This window comes from Cricetulus griseus, chromosome 6 (genome assembly GCF_003668045.3).
Source record: "Cricetulus griseus strain 17A/GY chromosome 6, alternate assembly CriGri-PICRH-1.0, whole genome shotgun sequence".
NCBI classification, from domain to species: domain Eukaryota; kingdom Metazoa; phylum Chordata; class Mammalia; order Rodentia; family Cricetidae; genus Cricetulus; species Cricetulus griseus.
In genome coordinates, this window is record NC_048599.1 from 112,339,098 (window position 1) to 112,361,214 (window position 22,117).

Sequence of the window (22,117 nt, forward strand, 5' to 3'; positions counted from 1 at the left end):
GGAAGACATTCAGAATAGAAATCTCAAGAATAGCCATATAGGAAAAGTAAAATTCTTGTTCTATATTCGGTAGCAATTAACAATTAAATTAGGAGTCTTGGTATAGTTAAGCGAGCATTATCAAGATAAACTGTTTTGTGGGTTTTCTGTTTGTTTTTTGTTTCTTGGGTTTGTTTTGTTTTGTTTGTGCAAGAGAGGCTTGGGCTGGCAATGGTGCCACTTGATTGAGACCTGAAAGATGTTGTGCACTGATTTTGAAACTAGTTTTAGTTTTAATATTATCAGTTGATAACGAACTCTTTCTTATTATGAAAATTCTATGAGCAGCAACTTGAGCTTGTAAAGCTGAAACATGATGTAACAATAACAGATCCTGTACTGTAGGATCTGGGTAAAAGCTGGGAAGTATCTGTGGTTAAAAGTGAATTGACACTCATGGTGGTTAATGGCACACCTTCAGCCGAAGAACACACGAGTCTGTTGCCTTTAACACTGAAACACAAACGCACACACATGTGCGTGAGCACACACACACACACACACACACACACACACACACACACACACACACACACACAAAGAGTTCAAAATGTTTGTGGGACCTTCCCAGAACTAGAAAGTACATAGTCCTTCTGTCTGCATTTTAATAGTCAGATTGCACTTCCACTCTCCACAACACAGGATTTTTCCTGGGCTATTGAAATGTATGCCCCTATTTTCATTTTTTTTCAAAATAAGTTCAAACTCAAATTGAGACTATCACCTCACTGTTTTAAATGACGCCTTTCCTTCAGTCCAGAGCTATTGACTTCTGGGCTACGTCCCTGGCCCTTCTAATCCAATCTATTAAAAATTGTCCTCTGACTTCTATTGACACTCACTAGATCTTGAAATGGATAATCTGCTCCTCAAAAATTAACAGTTTTCAGAACAAAAGTATATGGATTTTGTTGAGACAGCCTTTCATGTCCACGGTGTTGAACTTTGGACTTTGAAGTATATTTCCAATGAGAAGCATATTTATCCAATGCAAATAGCATATAAGGATAGATATTTGGGTCTATACTTACATTTATAGATATAGACATTTGTGTAATTACATATAATCCCAATCTTTATCTTCTTTCCAAGTTTTTTATGAATAGCATACTCAAAAATATGTTATAAACTATATATAACATAAAAGTCCTGTGTTTTTTTATAACATAGATTTCTATTTCAATGGAAAGGATAATTCTCTAAGTAATTTCCTGTTATTGTGAAATAATCAAATTAACCTGAAGATAAAATTTGAGTATTCATTTAGTTCTAATGGAAAGGTAAAAAGTGTTTAGGACTACTTTTTGGTGTATAATGTCACCTGAACAACAGCTTCTGAGCAAGATGAATCAGTCCTCACCTCTACAGTAGGTCTGGGGTCTGCTGTGATGACCTCTTCCTTTTGACCTTTCTTCTCTTTTCTCATGCCCCACACCTTCACCATGTCCAGGCTAAGCATCAGGTTCCACCCTATCTCATGTCTCTCCAGTGCCTGTGATAACAGAGTTTGAGGAAAGTAGGAGGGAACAGAAAAGAGAGCTAAAACCTATATAACCCATTACACCTATTTCATCAGAAATGCCATCACCACACGTTTGTCTTCTGGGCCTTTTGTTCCTAGTCCAGGCACTACATGACACTGTAACAGAAGTCAAGAAATAGCCATCCATCCCTTTATTTATACATGAATGCACTATGTTGTGCATTCCTATTGTTGTCCTGTTGTTGAGGTCACAAAGTTCAGTAATCTCAATTTTCCTTCTGGTAAGCATGGAATAATTCTCCACTCTGCACATGGCCATTACCATGTGCAGAAACACATGGCCATTACCACCATTACAGAAGAAGAATTCTGCCACTCTCCACACATATAAGTTAAAGAAACAGAGTCAGAATGAAAGGGGATTTTTCCTTCCATGATAGATGGCCACAAAGGATCAGCCTCCAGCTTACAAGAATTTTGGAGGAAACAGCAGATCCTAGGATAAGTAGAAATGTGGTAGTGAATAAGGATGCTCTGTTTAGCTCACTTACATATTAAAAACAACTGTGTTATAGCTCTTTCTGAAACTCCTAAAAGATTTCATTTTAATTTTAATCCAAACTGAACACAAACACATGCATTTCTACCCTGCAGTCCCATGTGGTCCTCGGCTCCCACCCCCTCATTTCAGTCTCTTTTCCCTCCTGCCTCCATTTATTCTCTGTTTTGAGTATCTCTTCCCTGGCATCACCCTTATTCTAGGATGACAATGCAGCCCTGGGAAAAAGTCAGTGTAGTGCTCCAGCTTCCCTTTATCCATGCTGAAGACCACCATTACAAAAACTTTCTTGTTTTAAGCGATATACAAATATGATAAAACTAAAACCAAAATTAGAAAGTTGCAAAGGTTCTAGAATTCTTTAAAATCTCTATAGCCTTCCTTGAGTCATGATTTGTGTTTTCTGAATTTTGCCTTTTCCTCCTCCAGTTCTTTGGATAGTCCATTACCCCACATGGTGATACACAAGCACTCAATGCATGTTAGCTGTGTTTTTTTTTTTTTTACATTTATTTGTTTTACATGTGCATCTCTGTGTATATGCATATGGGAATGTTTGTATGGTTGTCAACAAGAATCAACTTGTGGGAGTTGATTCTCCCTTTCTACCATATGGGTTCCCGAGATCAAACTCAGGTTGTCAGGCTTGGGAGCAATCACCTTTAACCTCTGGGCCATCTCATCATCCCAACTATGATTTCTTCTTTTTTTAGTTCTAATTTATAGCATATGCTATATACTCAAAAATTGTGTCTATAATTGTTTTCTCTTCTATCCTAATATGTGTGTGTGTGCATGTGTGTAATAAAAGATAATTGATAGACTTCTATTTGATATATTTATGTTTTTTTATTTCTACTTAATTCTGATAGTAGGGACCTTTATCCCTGAGTGTCATCCTTGCTTCTATATTCCACCTGTTTGGACCTAAAATAACAAATATTTCAGAAACTTTTGTGTATGTGGCAGTCTTAAAATGAAAAAAATGTAGAAAGACAAAGGGAATTGGGGTATAACATTGAGTGGGAGAAAGCAAAGGGAGTCACGTGGTACAGAGAATCACAGGCTCCCTGGAGTGTGACTCTGGTGGTTTCTGAGGACGGGGACACTGTCACTTTAGCCTTGGACCACCCAAACACTCTCCTATCTGCCTTTCCACTCTTTCAGCCATTAGTTATTGCTGTTGAGTTAACCAAATATGTTTAATAGAAATTTGTAATGGATGCCAAATTTAAAATCAGACTTCTGATAAGAAATTAAGTCTTTTTTACAAATACATATCTGTGAAAGTAGCTTCCTACCCTTCCATACCAGAACTAATCTATTCTAGCCACCAGAATAACTTGACAGAACTTTATTTTCTCACAGTTCTGGGGTCTAAAAGTCTAAGACCAAGGTGCCAGCTTGTTCTTTCCTCCAGACTTCCTTTGGCTTGCAGACTGCTGTGTCTTCCTTACTGAACTCTCGCTTATGTATGTGTGTCCTCCATGTTGTCCTCTTACAATGACACCAATCGTCCCTGATTAGAGCTTCACCATTGCCATGTCAGTGAACTTTAAATACATCCTTCATCTCTAAGTAGAATCGCACTGGGTTTGCCCTTTAACTTGTAACCTTTAAATATTTTTTTACATATTTATGTTTTTCCTTGTGTGTATCTGTGTGCCAAGGTGCCTGTATGAAGTTCAGAGTCCAACTTCTAGGACTTGATTCTCTTCTTCCACGATGTGGATCCCATGATAAAACTCAGGCCATCAGACTTGGAGGTGAAGCACCTTTATATGCTGAGATATCTCACTAGGCTTCAACTTGTCACTTTTTAGGGGATACAAGTCCACCCATAATAAGATGACAAGAGTGATTAATAACACTCTCTTTGAGATGATATCTGAGCTAGGACTTTAGGAACTAAAAGGATAAAAGCTCATTATGGGGGGAATTCAAGGACAAGGCTTCTGACTCAGGAATGTTTTTAAAAAGTTCATGAAACCAGAAAGAACCATGACTCCAGAACTATTTCAGTGATTAGCAAAGAAAACATAACTACACATAAAGAACAATATTGAATAAACATGTATCACTACTAACACTTGTTAACACTCACTAATTATAGCTACTCATAACTATAATGTATTGTAGAAGGTTTTTTAATTCATTAATGATTTAAATAGAACAGAGATGAAAGCCTTCCTAAAAAGAAAAACCACTTCAATCTTAGGTTAGGCAGAAATAGTTAACACATATTATAACTCAGCAGTTACGTTTTGTAGAAATAATATTGTGAAATGAAATCATTTTGAAAGGAGATGTGAATATGTATGTAAGATTTGTACAGTCTTACCATATACAGCTGTGAGCCTGGCAGTGTGGTGGAGCTCACCTTTAATCCCAGCACTTGGGAGGCAGAGGTAGATGAATCTATGTGAGTTTGAGGTCAGCCTGGTCTACAAAGCTACACAGAGAAACCCTGTCTCAAAAAATCACAAAAAAATTTACAACTGTGAAACAAACCTCTAATATTTCTGAAGAGTTTAACTTTATTTATTCACCATTATTTTGGAGGGAATATGGGGGAACTCTGAAGTTCGACTGAAAGAACCAAAAAGGTCATGGGCATAAACGATTTTCTGGGTAGAACATAAGCAGATCAAATGTGTATATTATATTTTCTGTGATTATTACTCCAAAATAGAAAATTAATCTTAACAAACTAACTCCCTTTTAGTATTGTCAAATCCTCAATAATTACAAAACTAGTCAAAATCTTTCAGACAATTCTGTAATCCAAAGAAGTTTATCTGTCTCAGATTTCCAAAGAAAGTTGTGTTATACCCTCCACAGGCACATCTAGCCACAGACTTATCTTGAGAAAAACACAAAACAGGCTCTAAAGTGCAACTTGAGGATGAAGAAAAGCAAGGCTGATTTCTTTTTCAAAACCACACAAGATCCAACTGGGACTTAAGAATGGCAGCAATCAACACAGAGGGAACAAAGTGAGACGGTGTCTTTCTGTAGAGCAGCCAACCAAATACAAAATCTGCCTTTTCCCTAGAATCCACTGTACTGGAAGTAACGAGCATGTTGCTTATTCTTTTTTGTTTGTTTGCTTGTTTTTTTATGTTGCTTATTCTTATATCCTTATAAACTGATTGAAATGGTAGATCAAAATAAAGTAACTCGTAGTCTTTATTCACCTTTATTCCTATTAACAATTAGAAGAATAACATTAAGATCTAAATTTATTATCTGCAAACTGGATTTTTATATTTGGCAGAAAAATCACTGTGCTGAATACTTTAAGAGGAACAGATTAAAAAAAAAAAAAAAACAGCATGGCCAATACCAAACACAAGCAAACAGGCATCCAAGAAAGATGAGAGAGGTTTCTCCAACAATTGTAGATATCAAAACTCACAACCCAAAAATAAATAGAAAACTGGAATAATACTATAATTCCTAAGGAGACAGAGTGAGAGCTCATGTGTTGTCATGTGTATGCAATCCCAGCACTCAAGACAGAGGGTCCAGGTCATGAAAGTTCAATACCTGCCTGTGCTGTAAGATGTGACCTTATCTCAGAAATCTAAAATGTGAAAACTAAAAGAAAAAGAGATTTAGTTAGTACTTTTAAAACTCTCCCACAGAACAAAATACTAAGCCCAGATGGCTTCAACAGAGGGGGCAGGGAGAGAGAGAGAGAGAGAGAGAGAGAGACTTTCCAACTCACTCTAGTGTTGTCTGATATTAAAATAAGCAAACCAAAGAAGACAAGAAGAAAGAGAAAAATGCAGGCCAGTATACTTTATGACAATAAATTTTAAAATTCTCAACTAAATTCAGTGGTATTTTAAAAGATTGTTCCTCGGAATCATGGGATTTCTCCCAAGAATATAAGGTTGTTTTAACATTTTAAATGAATATAATAAGCCTTCTTAACTGAAAACAAAAGAGCAAAAACCCACATTATCATTAAACAAGAACAGAGAAAGGTTTTGAGAAAAACCTGGCTCACTATCAAAAGGTACAGTAACACACACCTGCAGTCATAGCACATACCTGCAGTCCTAGCACTGGGGATACAGAGGCAGGAGAATAGCTGCAAGTTTGGAGTTAGCCTGGTCTTCTTAGCCAGTTCCAGGCCAGAACACACTCTTCAAACACAGAACAAGAAAACAGCATTTTTTTTCCATTTTTTAAATTTAAATTAGAAACAAAATTGTTTTACTTGTCAATCTCAGTTCCATCTCCCTCCCCTCCTCCCCAACCCCCCCACTAACCTCCCATCCCATACACTTTCTGCTTCCCCAGGGAGAGTGAGGCCTTCCATGGGGATCTTCAAAGTCTGCCATACCATTTGGAGCAGGGCCTAGGCTCTCCCCTGTGTGTCTAGGCTGAGAGAGTATCCCTCTATGTGGAATGGGCTCCCAAAGTCCATTCATACACTAGGGATAAATACTCATCTACTACCAGAGGCCCCATAGATTTTCAAGGCCTCCTCACTGACACCCACATTCAAGGGTTCTGGATCAGTCCTATGCCAGTTTCCCAGCTATCAGTCTGGAGTCCATGAGTTCCCTCTTGTTCAGGTCAGCTGAAGAAAACAGCATATTAAAGATAGGTTTATGAAGGAGATTTATGTTCACATGGCATAGTCTTCATAGTCCAGCAATAGCGCTCTACATGTGGCAGAGACTGAGAATTTGATAGCAAGGAGTAGAGGTGGGCAGACAAAAAGGGAGTACAGCTTCTCTGTCAGACTTCTTTATATTTGGACCACCCTAGAAGGCACTGCTGGCTATTCTAGAAGGTTTTCCCTTCTCAGTTAATCCTTCTAATAAATACCCTCACAGATATGCCTAGCGAGATTTTCTTAGATCATTCCAGAGCAACCAAATTTGACAACCATAGCTAACTATCACATACACATTAGCAGTGAACATTCTGGAAAGCTATCCCAGAAAACAATATTTTTACATGGCAAAAATCTCTAAATGTGTGTAGGCATTGGATATTATTTCTACTTACATTCTACATAGTTTTAACAGAAATCAGTCAGTTGATCCTCCAAGCTGAAGATTACTGAAAAGCAAGCTAGGGGACTTGTACCTCATACATCAAAAATTACTATGAAAAATATGCAGGTATGATGTTGTGCTATTAGCACAAGAGAAGGTGTAAGAGTCTGTAGAATTGGATAGAACAGAAACAAAGCTTTATGGTGGGGAGATGGATCAATGGGCAGAAGCTCTTAGAGTTCAGTACATCCAGACCACCTGCATTTGGTACCATGATGCAGGATACCACATAAGAAACAGGATGTAGTGCTATATATCTGCAATCCTAGTGCTTCCACAAGGGCAATCAGCTGAGTACTCACTGGCCAGACATCTTGCTGCAGAACACACAACAAAAGAAACCTTGCTTCATGAAGGTAGAAGTCAAGAGCTGACACTCCAGTTGTTTTCTGACCTCTATAAACACATCATGACCTCTCTGTGTGTGTCTCTGTCTTTGTCTCTCTCTCTCTCTCTCTCTCTCTCTCTCTCTCTCTCTCTCTCTCTCTCTGAGTCACCTCTCACACAAATAGAACATTCTTTTTCTAAAAGAAAGAATGTTCTGTAAAAATGGTTAATTAACTTTTATAGTTACCTTGACAAGTCAGTGGAGAAAAATATTAACAGAAACTTCAGCTGGAGCAATTGGATATCCATATGCAAAAGAATGGATTCTGCCCTCACACCCTGAAAAAGTTAATTCAAAGGGAGCCAAAGACCTAAATAAAAGAGCAATATTATCAAACTCTCAATACCCAGGGAAAATCTCTAGGTCCCTGGGTGGACTGATGGTTTCTAAACTATTACCAAAAATACAAAGTGTATAAAACAAAACAGAAAAATTGAAACTTTTCAGAAGTTAATGCTTTCAAATCGCCAAGAATAACATCACAAGAGTGAAAAGAATATTCACAAAATGGGAAGAAATATTTGTAAAGAGTGTATCTAATGCACTAACGCAAGTATATAAGGAACTGTAACAACTCACAGTAAAGAGGGGAGTAAACTGAATAAGAGTCTCTTTGAAGGATATAAGAGAAAATTGACAAGTGCTAGTAAGCATGTGAATGCTTCTCAATGTCATTCATTAGAAAAATGCAAATCAAAACCACAATGAAATGCCCAGAAGGAAAATAACTCACCCACTGTAATGTGGTGTGCAGAGGAAATGGGAGCAAGCAGCCAGAGTAGAGAGAGATGTTTTCAGGTCTAGCTGCTGAACAAAGACTGTGGGGGAAGGGAGGGCAAGGGTCACTCCCAACCATTTCAATGGAGGAATCTGGATAAGGACACTGGAATTGTTTCATTTAATTTATTTTGTCTTTCCTTTTCTTTCTTTTTTTGTTAGTTTCTCTTCTCCTCCTCCTCCCACCCCTCATAGATTTTCTCTGTGTATGTGTGTAACCATTGGGCCACACCTCTAGCTGAGCCAATTCTGAAATACAAGAGAAGATGTTAAGATGTTGCACACAGAGGTCTGGAGTATATAGAAGTGGGGTTCAGGTGTGGATCTGGTCCTAAGGGGTAGGTCCCCAAAATCTCCGGAAAGAAAGAAATGACCTCAGAAAGCAGCTCTTTCTCAGGTCAGTAGCAACAAAGGAGCAAAAACACAATTTCAAACATGGGTTAGGAGATTGAATCTTAAAAATAAACAAGGATGGGCTTTGTGTTTATAAATCCCCAAAGGGCGTTCACGTGCCTGCTCTTAAACAGTATGCTGACCATGTCCCATGATCTTAGAAAGCTTGTGGAAAAACTTGCCACTTGCTCTGAATGCTTGTTATTCAGCGTGGTTGATACTTTCTAAGACAAAGATCTACTGCCCTCTTTAGCCAGACAGTACGTGCCTCTTTGCTCGAAGTCAGCTCAGATTTCTTCATTTTCTTTTCATCTATGTTTTGGAGAATAATTACTCTCTCTCTTGTCTGTTTGGTTCTTGTTCTAATTTATATGTTTTTTTTGTTGTTTTTGCTGCAAGTGTGCTCTTGTGTTAAACTACAATAGCAGAGTACACAGCATCTGTAATCAGATTTGAAGTCCAAGTTTGTGATTCATTAGGCATGTTAGTTGGCCTCTAGTTTCCATTTCCTAACTTACAAATAGTGTTCCCAACAGTATGCATCTCAGAGGGGCACTGTGAGGACTTAATAGGTTGGGTGTGAGAGTGCTTGCAACTTCTAAGAACTTCTGTTGATGTCAGAAATATATTACTTCAAACCCTTCGCCCCACCAAAGTAGGTCTTGACTCATATTTGACTTTATACAGCTTTAAGTATATTTTTCATCCAGGTATTTCCTGCACTTGTTCCTTTGGACTTACTCCAGAAACAAGCAAGATCCAATCTGATGATTAGGACTGTTGCTCCTCTTTTTTGATGCGTCTTTCTTTTTATTAAATGTAAAATCTACTGTTAATTGCATCTTGTATGTCATACAAACTTTTCTCCTTAACTATTACATAGAAGCTTTAACAAAAGTCATTCGAGATTCTTTATTTGACTTGAATAAATTTCAATATTGGTTCAGTAAAACTATTCACAGCAGTTAAATTACATTAACAAATATTATTAACTATTATGTAAGCCATCCAAGTAAAATACTTATATTGCAGATAAAACAAATCATTGAGTGTTTACAATAATATTTGGATATCTCTATTTTTAAACATGGTTATCAAATACCCTATAATTCTTACTCAAATGAGGAAGATTCAGATAGAAAAAATGGTGCCCCCTCTTAAGTAGGCTTTTCACAAAGCTGGCAGAAGGCTGGGAACAATGTTCTGGGGCCATTTGTCTTCCTTGGAGTGGCCTTGTGGCATCAATCCCAACTCATCCAGGAAAATAAGAACAAAAAAACCTGCCTGCCATTGTATGCCCACTTAAGACCCCATACTTCCTCATGTGTTTCCTGGCAAATGTGAGCATGAAGATTGGATGTTTCTACTCTGACACACACTCTCAATCTTTTAGGACTAGTCAATTAAATGGCAGACACAGTCTCATAAAGACACAGAGTTTTCAAAAAGAGTTAGGAGCACAGCGGCTCGTTACGCACTTGTGAATCATTTTGTGAGTTGTAATTTCTTAAATAAATAATTGAGCTAACTTTCAGCTTTTCTTAATATGTTGAAAACTCAAATAATAATTAAAGCATGGCTAATTAGGGCATTTAAGTGCTGTATGAGTAACTATGCTAAAGATGGGCCAAATTGAATTTAAGGGCACAGCCAAGGATGAAGTGTTAAACGGGCAAGTGTCAGCTGTGCAGAGCAGAGAGATATGCTTTGACAGTTACACTCTATTTCTTTTAAGCCATCAGAGTTTGGAACCACAAATGCAAAGCTGATATTCTAAAATCACCCAATGATTACATCCCAGCATTGATCAAATTCATTTATTCATCCAAGAATTTGAATAATGAAGTTTTTAATGAAATAATGATTCAAATTTGTATTGTATATTTGATTATTTTCATACACATACTGTTTACACACACACACACACACACACACACACACACACACACACACACACACTCCACAACCAGACAATGACCAGAATGCTTTCCCTGTAATCTTACATCTAATTAGCTTGTCTTTCTCCATTTCTTTTGGGTCAGTAAGGTGAGTATGCCTGAAGGAAAGCCTACTGCAGGCAGTGCACATGATTATTGCACAGGAGCATACATATTGGAAGAGACCACCTACATTTCCTGAGAGCCATGGTCACTGCTTAGTCTGGTGGTAGCTAGTCTCGTTAGCATGCAGACAGCTAGACAGCCTTACAAGCTCCCAGGAATTCATAGTCAGGAAGCAGATCTAATGATGGGTGAAATGACACACTGTCAGAGCAGTATAGTGAAACAAGTGAGAATCATCCAGAGGCATGGAAAAAATTACCAGGTACTAGCCCTCAGTCAGAGACTCTGCTTCGAGAAAAACTAAGAATCTTTTTAAGAACTGTGTTGGCTTGCTTGCTTCAGATTTGGAGATTTACTTGCTTTTTTCGATTTTTTTTTTTTTGAGATAGGGTTTCACACTGTAACTCAAGCTGGCCTGGAACTCACTTTGTAGCCCAGGCTAGACACAAATTAATATAATAATTTCCCTGCCAGAACCTTTCTGATGCTAGAACGATAAGTGGAAGTGGCCATGCAACCCATTTTCTTTGTGTGTTGCAGTACTAAAAAGTGAACTTACCTAACATTGTGTTAGGTGAGTGCTCAACCTTTGAGCCATATCCATGGTCCTTTACATTTTATGTTTTCATTTAGATACAGTGTCTCACTAAGTTGCCTAGGTTGACCATGAACAAATTCAGCAGCCTAGACAGGCCTTGACCTTTCTATTCTTACCCCAGCCTCTAGAAGGCTAGGATTATAGACCTGTGCTACTTGGCATCAAAATCTATCTTTCAAGTATCATTCCACGTGGCTCCAAGGACAAATTTGGGTAACTATTTAAATGAAGGTACACATAAGTGGAAGATTTCATATATATTACATATTAACATATAATTACAACTACATATCATATATAATTGCTATAAAGAATAGAGCATAGAAAATAAGGCTGTGTATACCTTTGATGGAGAATTAGCAAAAACAAGGTAGCACAGTATCTGTAAACTTATTTTTTTCTACCCAAAGCAATTCCTTGTGTTTCTGTTTTTGTACGACAGATGTTAGTAATAAAACTCAAACACGACTTCTGTCTTCATGATTGGAGCTCTATGTCCTAGCAAACCCTTAGCCAAACATGAAAAATGCTCATGTTCAGTACCAAAGTGGTGCAGTGGCACAGCTTCATCAAGGATGTGTTAGGTGACAAATGCCAGTGGATGGTGCAGTGCCCCAGTGTTACACTCATGATCTTTGTTGTTTTAGTTCCACTCTAATGGAATTTGATGCAACATCCTAGAGTAGAGATGCAGCATCCACTGAGTTACACTTGGTAAATCTCAGCAGGAAAAAGAAAACCCAACTTAAATTCTCCCTACTCCAAGCGATGGATGTAGCTATGCCCAGCCTAATACCAACATAGTTACGCTTCCCATGCTCTTTGTCTACAAGGGTACCATAAGTTTAGACATGATCTTCCTACCTGAGGCTGTGCCATGAGCCTTATCTTTTATCTGCACACATATGTTATGTATCATGCTTGCTTAGAGGTAAGTACTATTTTCATTATGGCAATGAGTAGTATGATTGATACTATTTAAATACTTTACTGATATTTTGAGCCATAATATGACATATGCTAACTTCTCTAAATAGATTGTTGGCATTTATAGCTACTATGTGCCCGTATAAATAAATGACTAACAAGGAAATCATGTAAAATATTCTATCAAGTACAACTTTTCTGTATCATGTAATTTAGAGATTGTAAAAGAAAATATCAAACTCTGGGCTTCTTCCTGAGAAATTCAACAGATACCAGGTGACCAATAACCATATGAAAGAGAAAATGACTAATTTTTTAAAAAAATACTTTGAAAAATTTGTCCATATGTGCAATATTGGTACTAATTTTATTTACAACAGTAACTGTAACATGTTAGTTAAGGAGCTACATAATAGCCAAAGAATTTTTGTTTTCCTAAGTTAGAATAAAAGTGTGTTTTCACTTTTGCATAATAGCTTCAGCTAGAACTGCATTGATAGAACTGTGATTTAGTTCGTATTTAACAATAACACATACAAAACATCCAGGGACCAAGCTACTTGGGAAACATTGATGTAAATAACTTATTGAAGGACTGGCTAGATGGCTTTACAAAGATGAAGACCAAGTCTGGTTCCCGAGCACCCACATGAAGGCTAGACACTGGTGGCAAGCATTTGCAACTCCAATGTTGTAATGCAGAGGTAGAAGGATACTGGGACTTGACAGCCAGCTTTGCCAGAGCAGCAAGCTCCAGGTTCATTGGGAGCAATTTTCTCAGTTAGTACAACAGAAGATAAAGGAAAACACCAGCATTAACTTCTGGCTTCCACGTGTGTGTGTGTGTGTGTGTGTGTGTGTGTGTGTTGGGTTAGTTAATGAATACTTCTGAACTGAGGAGACAGTTCAGCAGGTAGGACAGTTCAGTGTAATCATGGAGACCTGAGCTTAAATTATCCTCAAACCTCACATTTAAAAAGGAAAAGAAAGGTGAGTGTAATCCTGTGTGTCTGTAAGCCAATGTTGTAGAGGGTGGAGACAGGACAGTTGCTGGATCTTTTTGGTGGACAACCTCACTTCAGCTTTAGAGGGAGATCCTATTTCAAAGGAGTATGGAAGAAAGGGATACAGCAGGATGTTCAGCATCTGACTAATCCCATCCCATCCACATACAGGAAGTGATGGGGTGGAAATGGAAGCAGGGTGAAGCTATAAACTCTTAATGCCTCCCTGGTAAGGTACCTTCTCCCACAAGGGTCCATATCCTGAGTGTCCTGTAATCTCCAAAACAGCAGCTGAGGACCAAGTATGCAAATACTTGACCCTCATAGGGAGCATTTTTTCTTTTAAACCACCACAGTAAGCAAACCCATGGCCATAATCAAATGTGTGGACTGTGTGTACACTGTGTGTAGGAATAGGATAAAATAGCCTAAGATGTTACTGTTCAATTACCAACTTGGCTGTGATTGTAGGACACACATGAATGTTACTTCTAGGTAAATTAAACAGACTGAGCCCCACATTTCCAAGTGTAGGTCTAGTATGGCTGAATAGTTTGTCAGTGTCTTCTAGCCAGATTTCTTGTATTTTATGTGAGCAAACTAGGGCTACAAAGATTCACCAAAGCAATCTAGGGAATTAATGGAGGAATGCATACCCACCCATGCATACTTACATGCCTCTATCCATCCTTCACTTCATGTATACATTCATTCAATATAATTTAATAAGCACTCACTTATTAAATGTCTGTGTATACTACAAACACACACACACACACACACACACACACAATGTGATCAAAATAAAGCAGGTCTCTAAGCTTATGGCCAACATTTGGATTGCATAGTATAGTAGGACTTAGAGAGCCGTTAATAAAATAGTCATACAAGTGCACAAATAATTTCAAAGATAACTTCTCTAAAATAAAGTGGCATGTGCTTTGTAATTGTGACAAGGAAACCTGGATTGAAAGAGAGGGCCAGGAAGGGCTTCTCAGAAGACAAGACTAAAATTAAGCACTGAAGCCTAAATAGAAATTATGAGGCAAAGAAGGAGGGTAGAGAGAGAGATACAGAAGCCTTGCAAAGAGGCAGAGGTGTTGTGTTGGTTTAAATGGGGAAAGTTCCCCATAGTCTCCAGCATTTGAACATATGATTTCCCAGTAGGTGGCGCTGTTTGAGGATATTTAGACGTGCAGCAGCCTTACTAGAGGAATCATATCACTGGGGGTAGGCTTTGAGGCTAAAGCCTTGTGCCACTTCTAGTTTGCTCTCTCTTCATGCTTTCCTTTAAAAATGTGGGGTATCAGCCACCTGTTCTTATTGCCACATCCCTTCGTGCCATGATGGACTCTTACCCTCTGGAACCATTAAAACAAATACTCCTCTTTAAATTACCTTGGTCAGGGCAGGTTATCACAGCAACAGAGAAGTTACTAACACAGGTGTTTATTGGCTAGAAATAAAGCCCAGCATGTTTGGGGACAAGACAGTAATGAGGGAGGAGCAGGAAAGACTAGTGGGAGAAGCTGTCCTAGACCTGCCAGGACCTGTAGTCCAAGTTTAGAATTTTTATCTTTATAATGAGAGTCATGGCAAGCTATGCAAGACTGTGAGCAGAAGGATAATATTATGGTTCTCATCTTTAACAGTTTTATTTTCACCTGGGTGAATGCCAGACTCATAAATGCTATTTTGAGGTATTGGGCTTTCCTGTAACTTTGAGGTTCTAAGTGGTGGCCTGGAGAAGGAGCACGAGAGAGGGAGGGAGAATAGCAGCAGGGCCATGAAGGGATATGGGGAGGGCCTTGCCATGGCCCATCTGGCTTAACGTGACAGTCCTGGGGCTCTCTGATGAGCTCCCATGGAAATAGTCATGTTAAAAAATACAACTGCTTAGAAGGAGTCACATGTGGAAAAAAATTTACATGTGGTTTGTGATCTATGTAAGGTTAGCTTTTTCATGACTTTACATGATTGTTTTAAGATACTTTATGTGGTACTCCTGGTCCAGTTTCTTTTTGTAGATTTATGTATCAGAGCTAAGAAAATAGCCTGTATTCAGATGGCCCTTCTTAAGATTTCAGAGGGTAGGAATTCTGACTGATCTCATTCAACCAAGTGGAATTCTAAAATGCATCATTATAAAATGAATAGGAAACCAAGCCAGGCTTTGCAAGTGGGGATGTGTGGTGGAATACATACAGGGAAGGCTAGGGGAAGTTCAGGGCTGCTTCAGAGGCAGCTTTTAAATTCAGCTCTGTGAGGTCCAAAGTTGTTGGAACTTCACCTCCCTTCCTAGAAGTTCTTGACATGTTTTATTTTTACTGCCGTAATATAGTATTCCAGCTGCCCTGAAATATTCACCTTCCTCTACACAGCCCCCCAACCATCCCTCCCAGGCTACCAGAGTACTCTCTAAGCCTGGTTGCCTGTCAGCAAACACACTATTTAGGAGTTGAACAGGCACTTTGCAATGGCCAAGCCTGTACATACCTGAGAGAGAATGGATGAAGAACAAGTTTAGAATTTAGTTGGGCTATTAACCTTGTTTCTAATAATGTTTCTTCCTCCTCCTAAGTCCACATCCCTGAAAGAAACACAAGGAGAGCTCTCAATCTGAAGGATATTTTAAACGGAACATTCTCATACAAAACATTTTTTCCAAACTGGATTTCAGGTAAATGAATCATTTCCTATCTTCTGGGAGTTTGTAAAATATATATTCTTTTCATTGTTGGTGCCAAGTTTCTTTTATAATAAGTGGAACTACTGTTCACCAACAGAAATGAATGGAGACAAATTATTCAGAATATTCAGGGAACCTTTTTACACCACCATTCATCCTGGGCTTGCACAATTGTTATGAAGCTGCCTTGAATCTTAGCAGGAAAGAAAAAGTTAGGCTCACTCTGTGTGAATATTGTCAGTGAATGGCATTGCTTCTGGGAGCAGGAAACAGGTCACTGTTTAGGAGGAGTCATGAGAATTTTACCCAAAGGGAGAGTCTATCATTGATCTAAATAATCTAAGAGCAAGCTGGTTTCCTCCCTGGCAAAAACAGACCTTTAAGGATTACAGGGTTGATATTCATAATTTTTATAATTAGAGTATGGTCAATGAGGTCTAACCAAAAAAAAAAAAAGGTAAGATTAAATAGATAGAAATATACTTGTATATATAAAGGGTCATTTACCAAAGTAGAGCATTGCCATTTTTCTCTTTAGAAAAGAAAATTCATGTAAAGTATCTGTTACAGTAAATCAAACAAAATCCAAATTATATTTATTTCATTATTACAAAAGAAACTCACCATTTTAAGCTAGTTTGTCCTCTTCATAGCTCAGAGAAAATGACATTTTATTTCTGAGCACCTGAGTAAGTTAGAACAAGGGCTGCTGCTAGCAAATGTGCCATCTTTATGATATGCAGAAAAAGCACTTTCGTCCCTCCCATCATCAGCTTCTATGTGCTGAATAGAGACCAAAGCAAGGTATATCTGTGGAACACAGGGTGTTCTTTTGCTATGAATATTTTCTTTAAGAGCAATCATTTTATCTTTTGCTTTCTTTTGCACTTAAAGCACAAGAATATCTTCATCAATCTGCGGATGATAACATAGTGTTTTATAATATTGAAACGAGAGAATCATATGTCATTTTGAGCAATAGCACCATGGTATGTATCGGCATCTTTGACTCCCTCAGAAACCTTTGCAAGCACCCCACTGACTCAGGACCACATTCAAATTCTTAGTGGTGATCTGGATACAACCCATCTTCCTACCTCCATCTCTAGTGTCGTCTTGTAGACACGCTGAACCACTGGCCCCCTCCTCTGCCCTGTCGCATATTATCTTTTCTCTTTGTCAAAGTAACATGGCATAAGATATGAATTAGGAACCTAGAGTCAATAACCGAGATTCAACTTCTATCACTAATATGAAGCTTTGAATAAGTTACTATACTACCCCAGCTTGCTACGCCTCAGTTTCTTCTACTATAAAGTGAGGACAATAATGCTTTTTCAGGCTAATATAAATGAAATAACAATGAAAAGTGCTTAGTGATTGCTTAGCATATAATAGATGCTGAATGAATGGTACCTATGATGCTTGGTTAATACTGTTCTTTATTACTGGGCTTTCAATCCTCCTACATCTCTACCCTCAAGGATCCACTAGTCTTTCAAACTGAGCTCAAAGGAGATCCTTGTAGTTTGCATAACCAGTTCTCCTCTCCTTTCAATTCCCTTAATGCTTTTGCAATGTTGTGCAGAATCACTTTTTATAACTGTCTAATTTGCATTGTCACTCATCTGCAAGATTTAATATTATATGCTTTTGAAATTACTGTGTTTTTTATTGCATCTTCCCATAGTGCCTAGAAAATCCCCTCATTTGTACTAGGTATAGCATCCATTTTTGAAAATTGCACTGAAATTGTGTGTGAGTATATCAATGATATGATATTCCTTTAGAACAAAAAATTATGACAAGTTTTTTTCTATATTCTAACCAATTTCTTTATAATTTCAGAAAAGTGTAAATGCTTCAGATTATGGCTTATCACCTGATCGGCAATTTGCATATCTAGAAAGTGATTATTCAAAGGTATCAACTACTTAATTTTGATATGTATGCATATATGGAGATAATTATTCCTCCCATTAACATACAAGTTAGGGTATTACAGTAGGAAAATTTAACTGAAATTAGGAGAGGAGGTTCCTACGAGTAGGTGTCTATATCTATCTCTAAACATGTAAGAAATCAATGATTAAATAAAGAATTGCTGAAACATACAAAATAATTTATATTTGACATTACTTTATTCTTGTTATCTGGTTATCAAGTAACAGAAACCAATTTTTTTTACAGAGGTAAGAAAATTTTATTTGGGCATACTGCTATCCATCAGAAAAGGAGTAATTGTTCTGCTATCTCTTTGTCATTGTAACACATTAGTTAACTCTTATGCAGTTTAATCTCACAACACTATACTGATATTCCAAAAAGAAGAATCAAGGTGTAGCATATTAACTCATATATCAACATAGGAGTATACAATAGAAGAGGTTAACATTTTGTGTATTTGAAAGCCTAATCTTTTTCCTTTAAATTAGAAACAAGCTTGTTTTACATGTCAATCCCAGTTCCCTCTCCCTCCCCTCCTCCTCTGCCCCCAACAACCCCCTATCCCAACCCTTTCTGCTCCCCAGGGAGGGTGAGGCCTTCCATGGGGGAATCTTCAAAGTCTGTCATATTTTTTGGAGCAGGGCCTAGACCCTCCCCCGTGTGTCTAGGCTGAGAGAGTTTTCCTCTGTATGGATTGGGCTCCCAAAGTCCATTTGTATACTAGAGATAAATACTGATCCACTACCAGAGGCCCCATAGATTGCCCAGGCATCCTAACTGACACCCACGTTCAGAGGGTCTGGGTTGGTCCTATGTTGGTTTCCCAGATATGGGTCTGGGGTCCATGAGCTCCCCCTTGTTCAGGTCAGCTGTTTCTGTGGGTTTCTCCAGCCTGGTGTTGACCCCTTTGCTCATCACTCCTCCTTCTCTGCAACTGGATTCCAGGAGTTGAGCTCAGTGTTTAGCTGTGGGTGTCTGCTTCTGCTTCCATCAGCTACTGGATGAAGAAAGCCTAATCCTTTAGTATTACTGGTACTTAATTTTCTCTTCCTGAATGAATAAGTGGTAGATAGATGACGGTTATCTCACTCTTCTCCATATGTGACGAAAGCATGAAGCAACTTACTTTCATATTAAAATTCTTTAGTTCTTTTGAGACCTTTTCTTTGATAAAGGAAGGCAGGCAGGAAGGAAGGAAGGAAGGAAGGAAGGAAGGAAGGAAGGAAGGAAGGAAAGAAGGAAGGAAGGAAGGAAGAAGAAAAACAAAAGTTGCTTTGACTACACATTTCAGATCTTCCCTGAAATGAAATTCCCTGTTAAGCTTTCCTTCCTTTTCTGACAGGGAGGTCATTCTGACCACTATAGAGATTCCCCAGTCAGAGGCTTACTCTCCAGTAGCCCAGGCCCCAGTGACCCAAATCCTCAGAAATATGCATTTCAGCTTAATGGAGCTTGTTAAAAGATTGAAAGGAAACAGAATCCAAAACAATGCTTGTATTAGTCACTAAGCCCATCATACACTCAAGTAGATAAAGGGCAGCTTTGTTCAGTAGGAATGTTAAGTTAAACTCTCTGATTTATTTTTCAACTTCTATGGTTTAAACATATACGCCCAAAGAAAGGAAGACATTTGTAACAGGCTGTCCTGTGAAATTCCTTCTAACCAATTTTAAAGAGTATTATTCTTACCAAGATGTGATGCAGACACTAGAGGCTATGAACATCATAGGGGCCTCCTTCAACCTAGAGGGGCCTTCTCAGGACAAAGTGTGTCAAAGATGAGTTTTTTATACTAGGAAATGACTCAGGGTATGCTTTTGATGGAGTAAAAGTTAGATCATCCTGAGGTGCCCTCTGGAACCTAGAAAAACAGCTTGAAGTATACGGTGAAAGTAAATGAAACTCTGCCTTGCATTGAAACATGTCTCCTCTAGAACCTAGTGAAAAATCTATCATTATTTTTTTGAATGAGCTTTAAAACTTTATCCTCTGTCTTTGTCTCTCTTCCTAACAGCTTTGGAGATACTCATACACAGCAACATACTACATCTACGACCTGCGGAATGGGTAAATCACCACCACTATTAATGTAGCTTATCTCTAAGACTCCTAGCTCTGATCTGAGCTTAATACTACATTGTCTTGTTACTGATATTACATATGTAGTTTGCAATAAACATCATCCCACGAAAAGGACAACCCTCTGATGATCAACCTGTTTATTGAGCTACTATTGTGCATCTTTATATACAAAATATCTTTGATTTTCTAATTTCAAAGAAAAAAATGATAGATGTGCTACTTATGGAAATAAACACATGTAATAAAAAAGTTTTTTACAATGCATGGGAATGAGACTATTTTAAGGAGGTGGCCCACTGCATTAGAAAGAGGCTGGAGACAGAAGGTATGGCAACAACCATTGTCTGGATACACATGCCACTCACTGATTTAAAACTGACTGTTTGAAAAATGTCAAAATGCTTATTTTAATCCTTAAGGTGTTAAATCTATCTCAGTTATAGATGGAATAGACATTGTCATTTATATACTATTTTCTTCATTTTTATGTACGTTCCAATTACATGAAATAGTTAAAATTTAACAGAAAAAATGAATGTGCAGGAAGACTGAAGGACAGTGTTCTAGACAGAAGAGTATATGATGGCTTCCACAAAGATTTTTGTTAAAAAACATTAAATATCTCACTTCAACTAATTAGAAGAGAGCAGCCTACTAGAGAAGGGTATACATGGTTGAAAAGGACTTCGGGACTGAGCCGGGCACACGCCTTTAATCCCAGCACTCAGGAGGCAGAGGTAGGCGGATCTCTGTGAATTCTAGGCCAGCCTGGTCTACAGAGCGAGTTCCAGAACAACCTCCAAAACAATACAGAGAAACCCTGTCTCGAAAAAACAAACAAACAAACAAACAAAAATGACTTGGGGACTGAAAACAGTGGCCAGTAATGACTAGATAACTATTAAAAAGAGTTTAAATCTATTTCTGATGACAAAAGGAAACAATAAAAGGATTTTATAGGAAATGACACAATTAGACTTGTACATTAGAAACGTCACTCTGGTTAATTGAGGAAACAGGTTAGTTTAGTTACTCATCATAATATGATACCCTCTTTACTGTTATACAAAAAGTAAGAATAATTGAATGTCTTGAAGAGGTATTAAAAAACCTCTTCTGAGCTATTTTTCCTTTTGTCAAACAAGGAACAAAATAAATGTTTTAAAGTCACCTCTTTATTTTAAATGTTCAGGCAAGAAACAAGACCTGGTTTTTACATTGTCGTTTCCATTAATCTAATGGGTTTGAAGTTTCCTTTCTGTTTCAATATCACCACTAAAGGCAAGAAGTATTTCCAGAGCTCTATAGCCTGAAAAGCATATATAGAAAAATGCAAATGAGCTGAAAGAATCAACCCTACTCCTAAGAACCCTTCAGTCTTGTAGCCTTGTAGAACAGTTTTATTCAGGCTTTAATCATGTTTTTTTTTTATCATTTAAAAATTCTTGGGGTTGATATTCACCACAATGAAAAGTACCCAAATGAAAGTATTCCCAAATAAAATGATAATTATTAATTTCTTAACAATGGTTTAGGTAAGGTTGTGTCCTGCAACTATATTACCTATTTAGCTTATCTTTAGTAAATCTAGGCAAACCATTGGATTTGTTGGTTTGTTTTTTGGTTTTTTTTTCTTTTTTTTGTGTGTGTGTGTTCTGTTTAATTTTTAATTTTTTAGATATTTTTGGCAAGGTAAAACATATCATTTTAGTTGTAGATGACAAATTGGTTGAAAGTCAAGTTTTGATTGAATACCACTAATACAGTGCCTCTGCCTCTGAAGATTATTAAAACCTCTAACCAAAAAGCCATTTGTGATTGGTACTCACTGGCATGGGAAAAAAAAAAAACAACTTTCTCCAGTGGCATGTCACCGGGTGTATCATCCACCACACACTATGGTGGGGCTCATGCCCAGGAGCAGGTGATGAACACAAAACAAATTCTGTAGTTTTTGTTGTTGCTGTTGGGGATTTTTTGTTTTTGTTTTTTATAATATTATTTGTTCATTTTTATTTTCATTTTTGTGCCTTTTGAAAGAGAGAGAGAATATCAGGTTAGGTGGGTAAGGAGTTAGAAAGGATACGGGG

At 37.8% G+C, this 22,117-nt stretch overlaps 1 protein-coding gene across 1 annotated transcript in view; it reads left to right on the top strand.

Moving 5' to 3' along the window:
- Window positions 1–22,117, top strand: part of Fap (fibroblast activation protein alpha) — a 75,886-nt gene that overhangs the window by 2,931 nt on the left and 50,838 nt on the right. Inside the window, exons 4-7 of the mRNA XM_027420318.2 lie at window positions 15,891–15,989; window positions 16,893–16,987; window positions 17,847–17,921; window positions 19,960–20,012. Of these exons, the coding sequence (XP_027276119.1) occupies window positions 15,891–15,989; window positions 16,893–16,987; window positions 17,847–17,921; window positions 19,960–20,012 (322 nt within the window). The remainder of the gene's footprint in view (window positions 1–15,890; window positions 15,990–16,892; window positions 16,988–17,846; window positions 17,922–19,959; window positions 20,013–22,117) is intronic.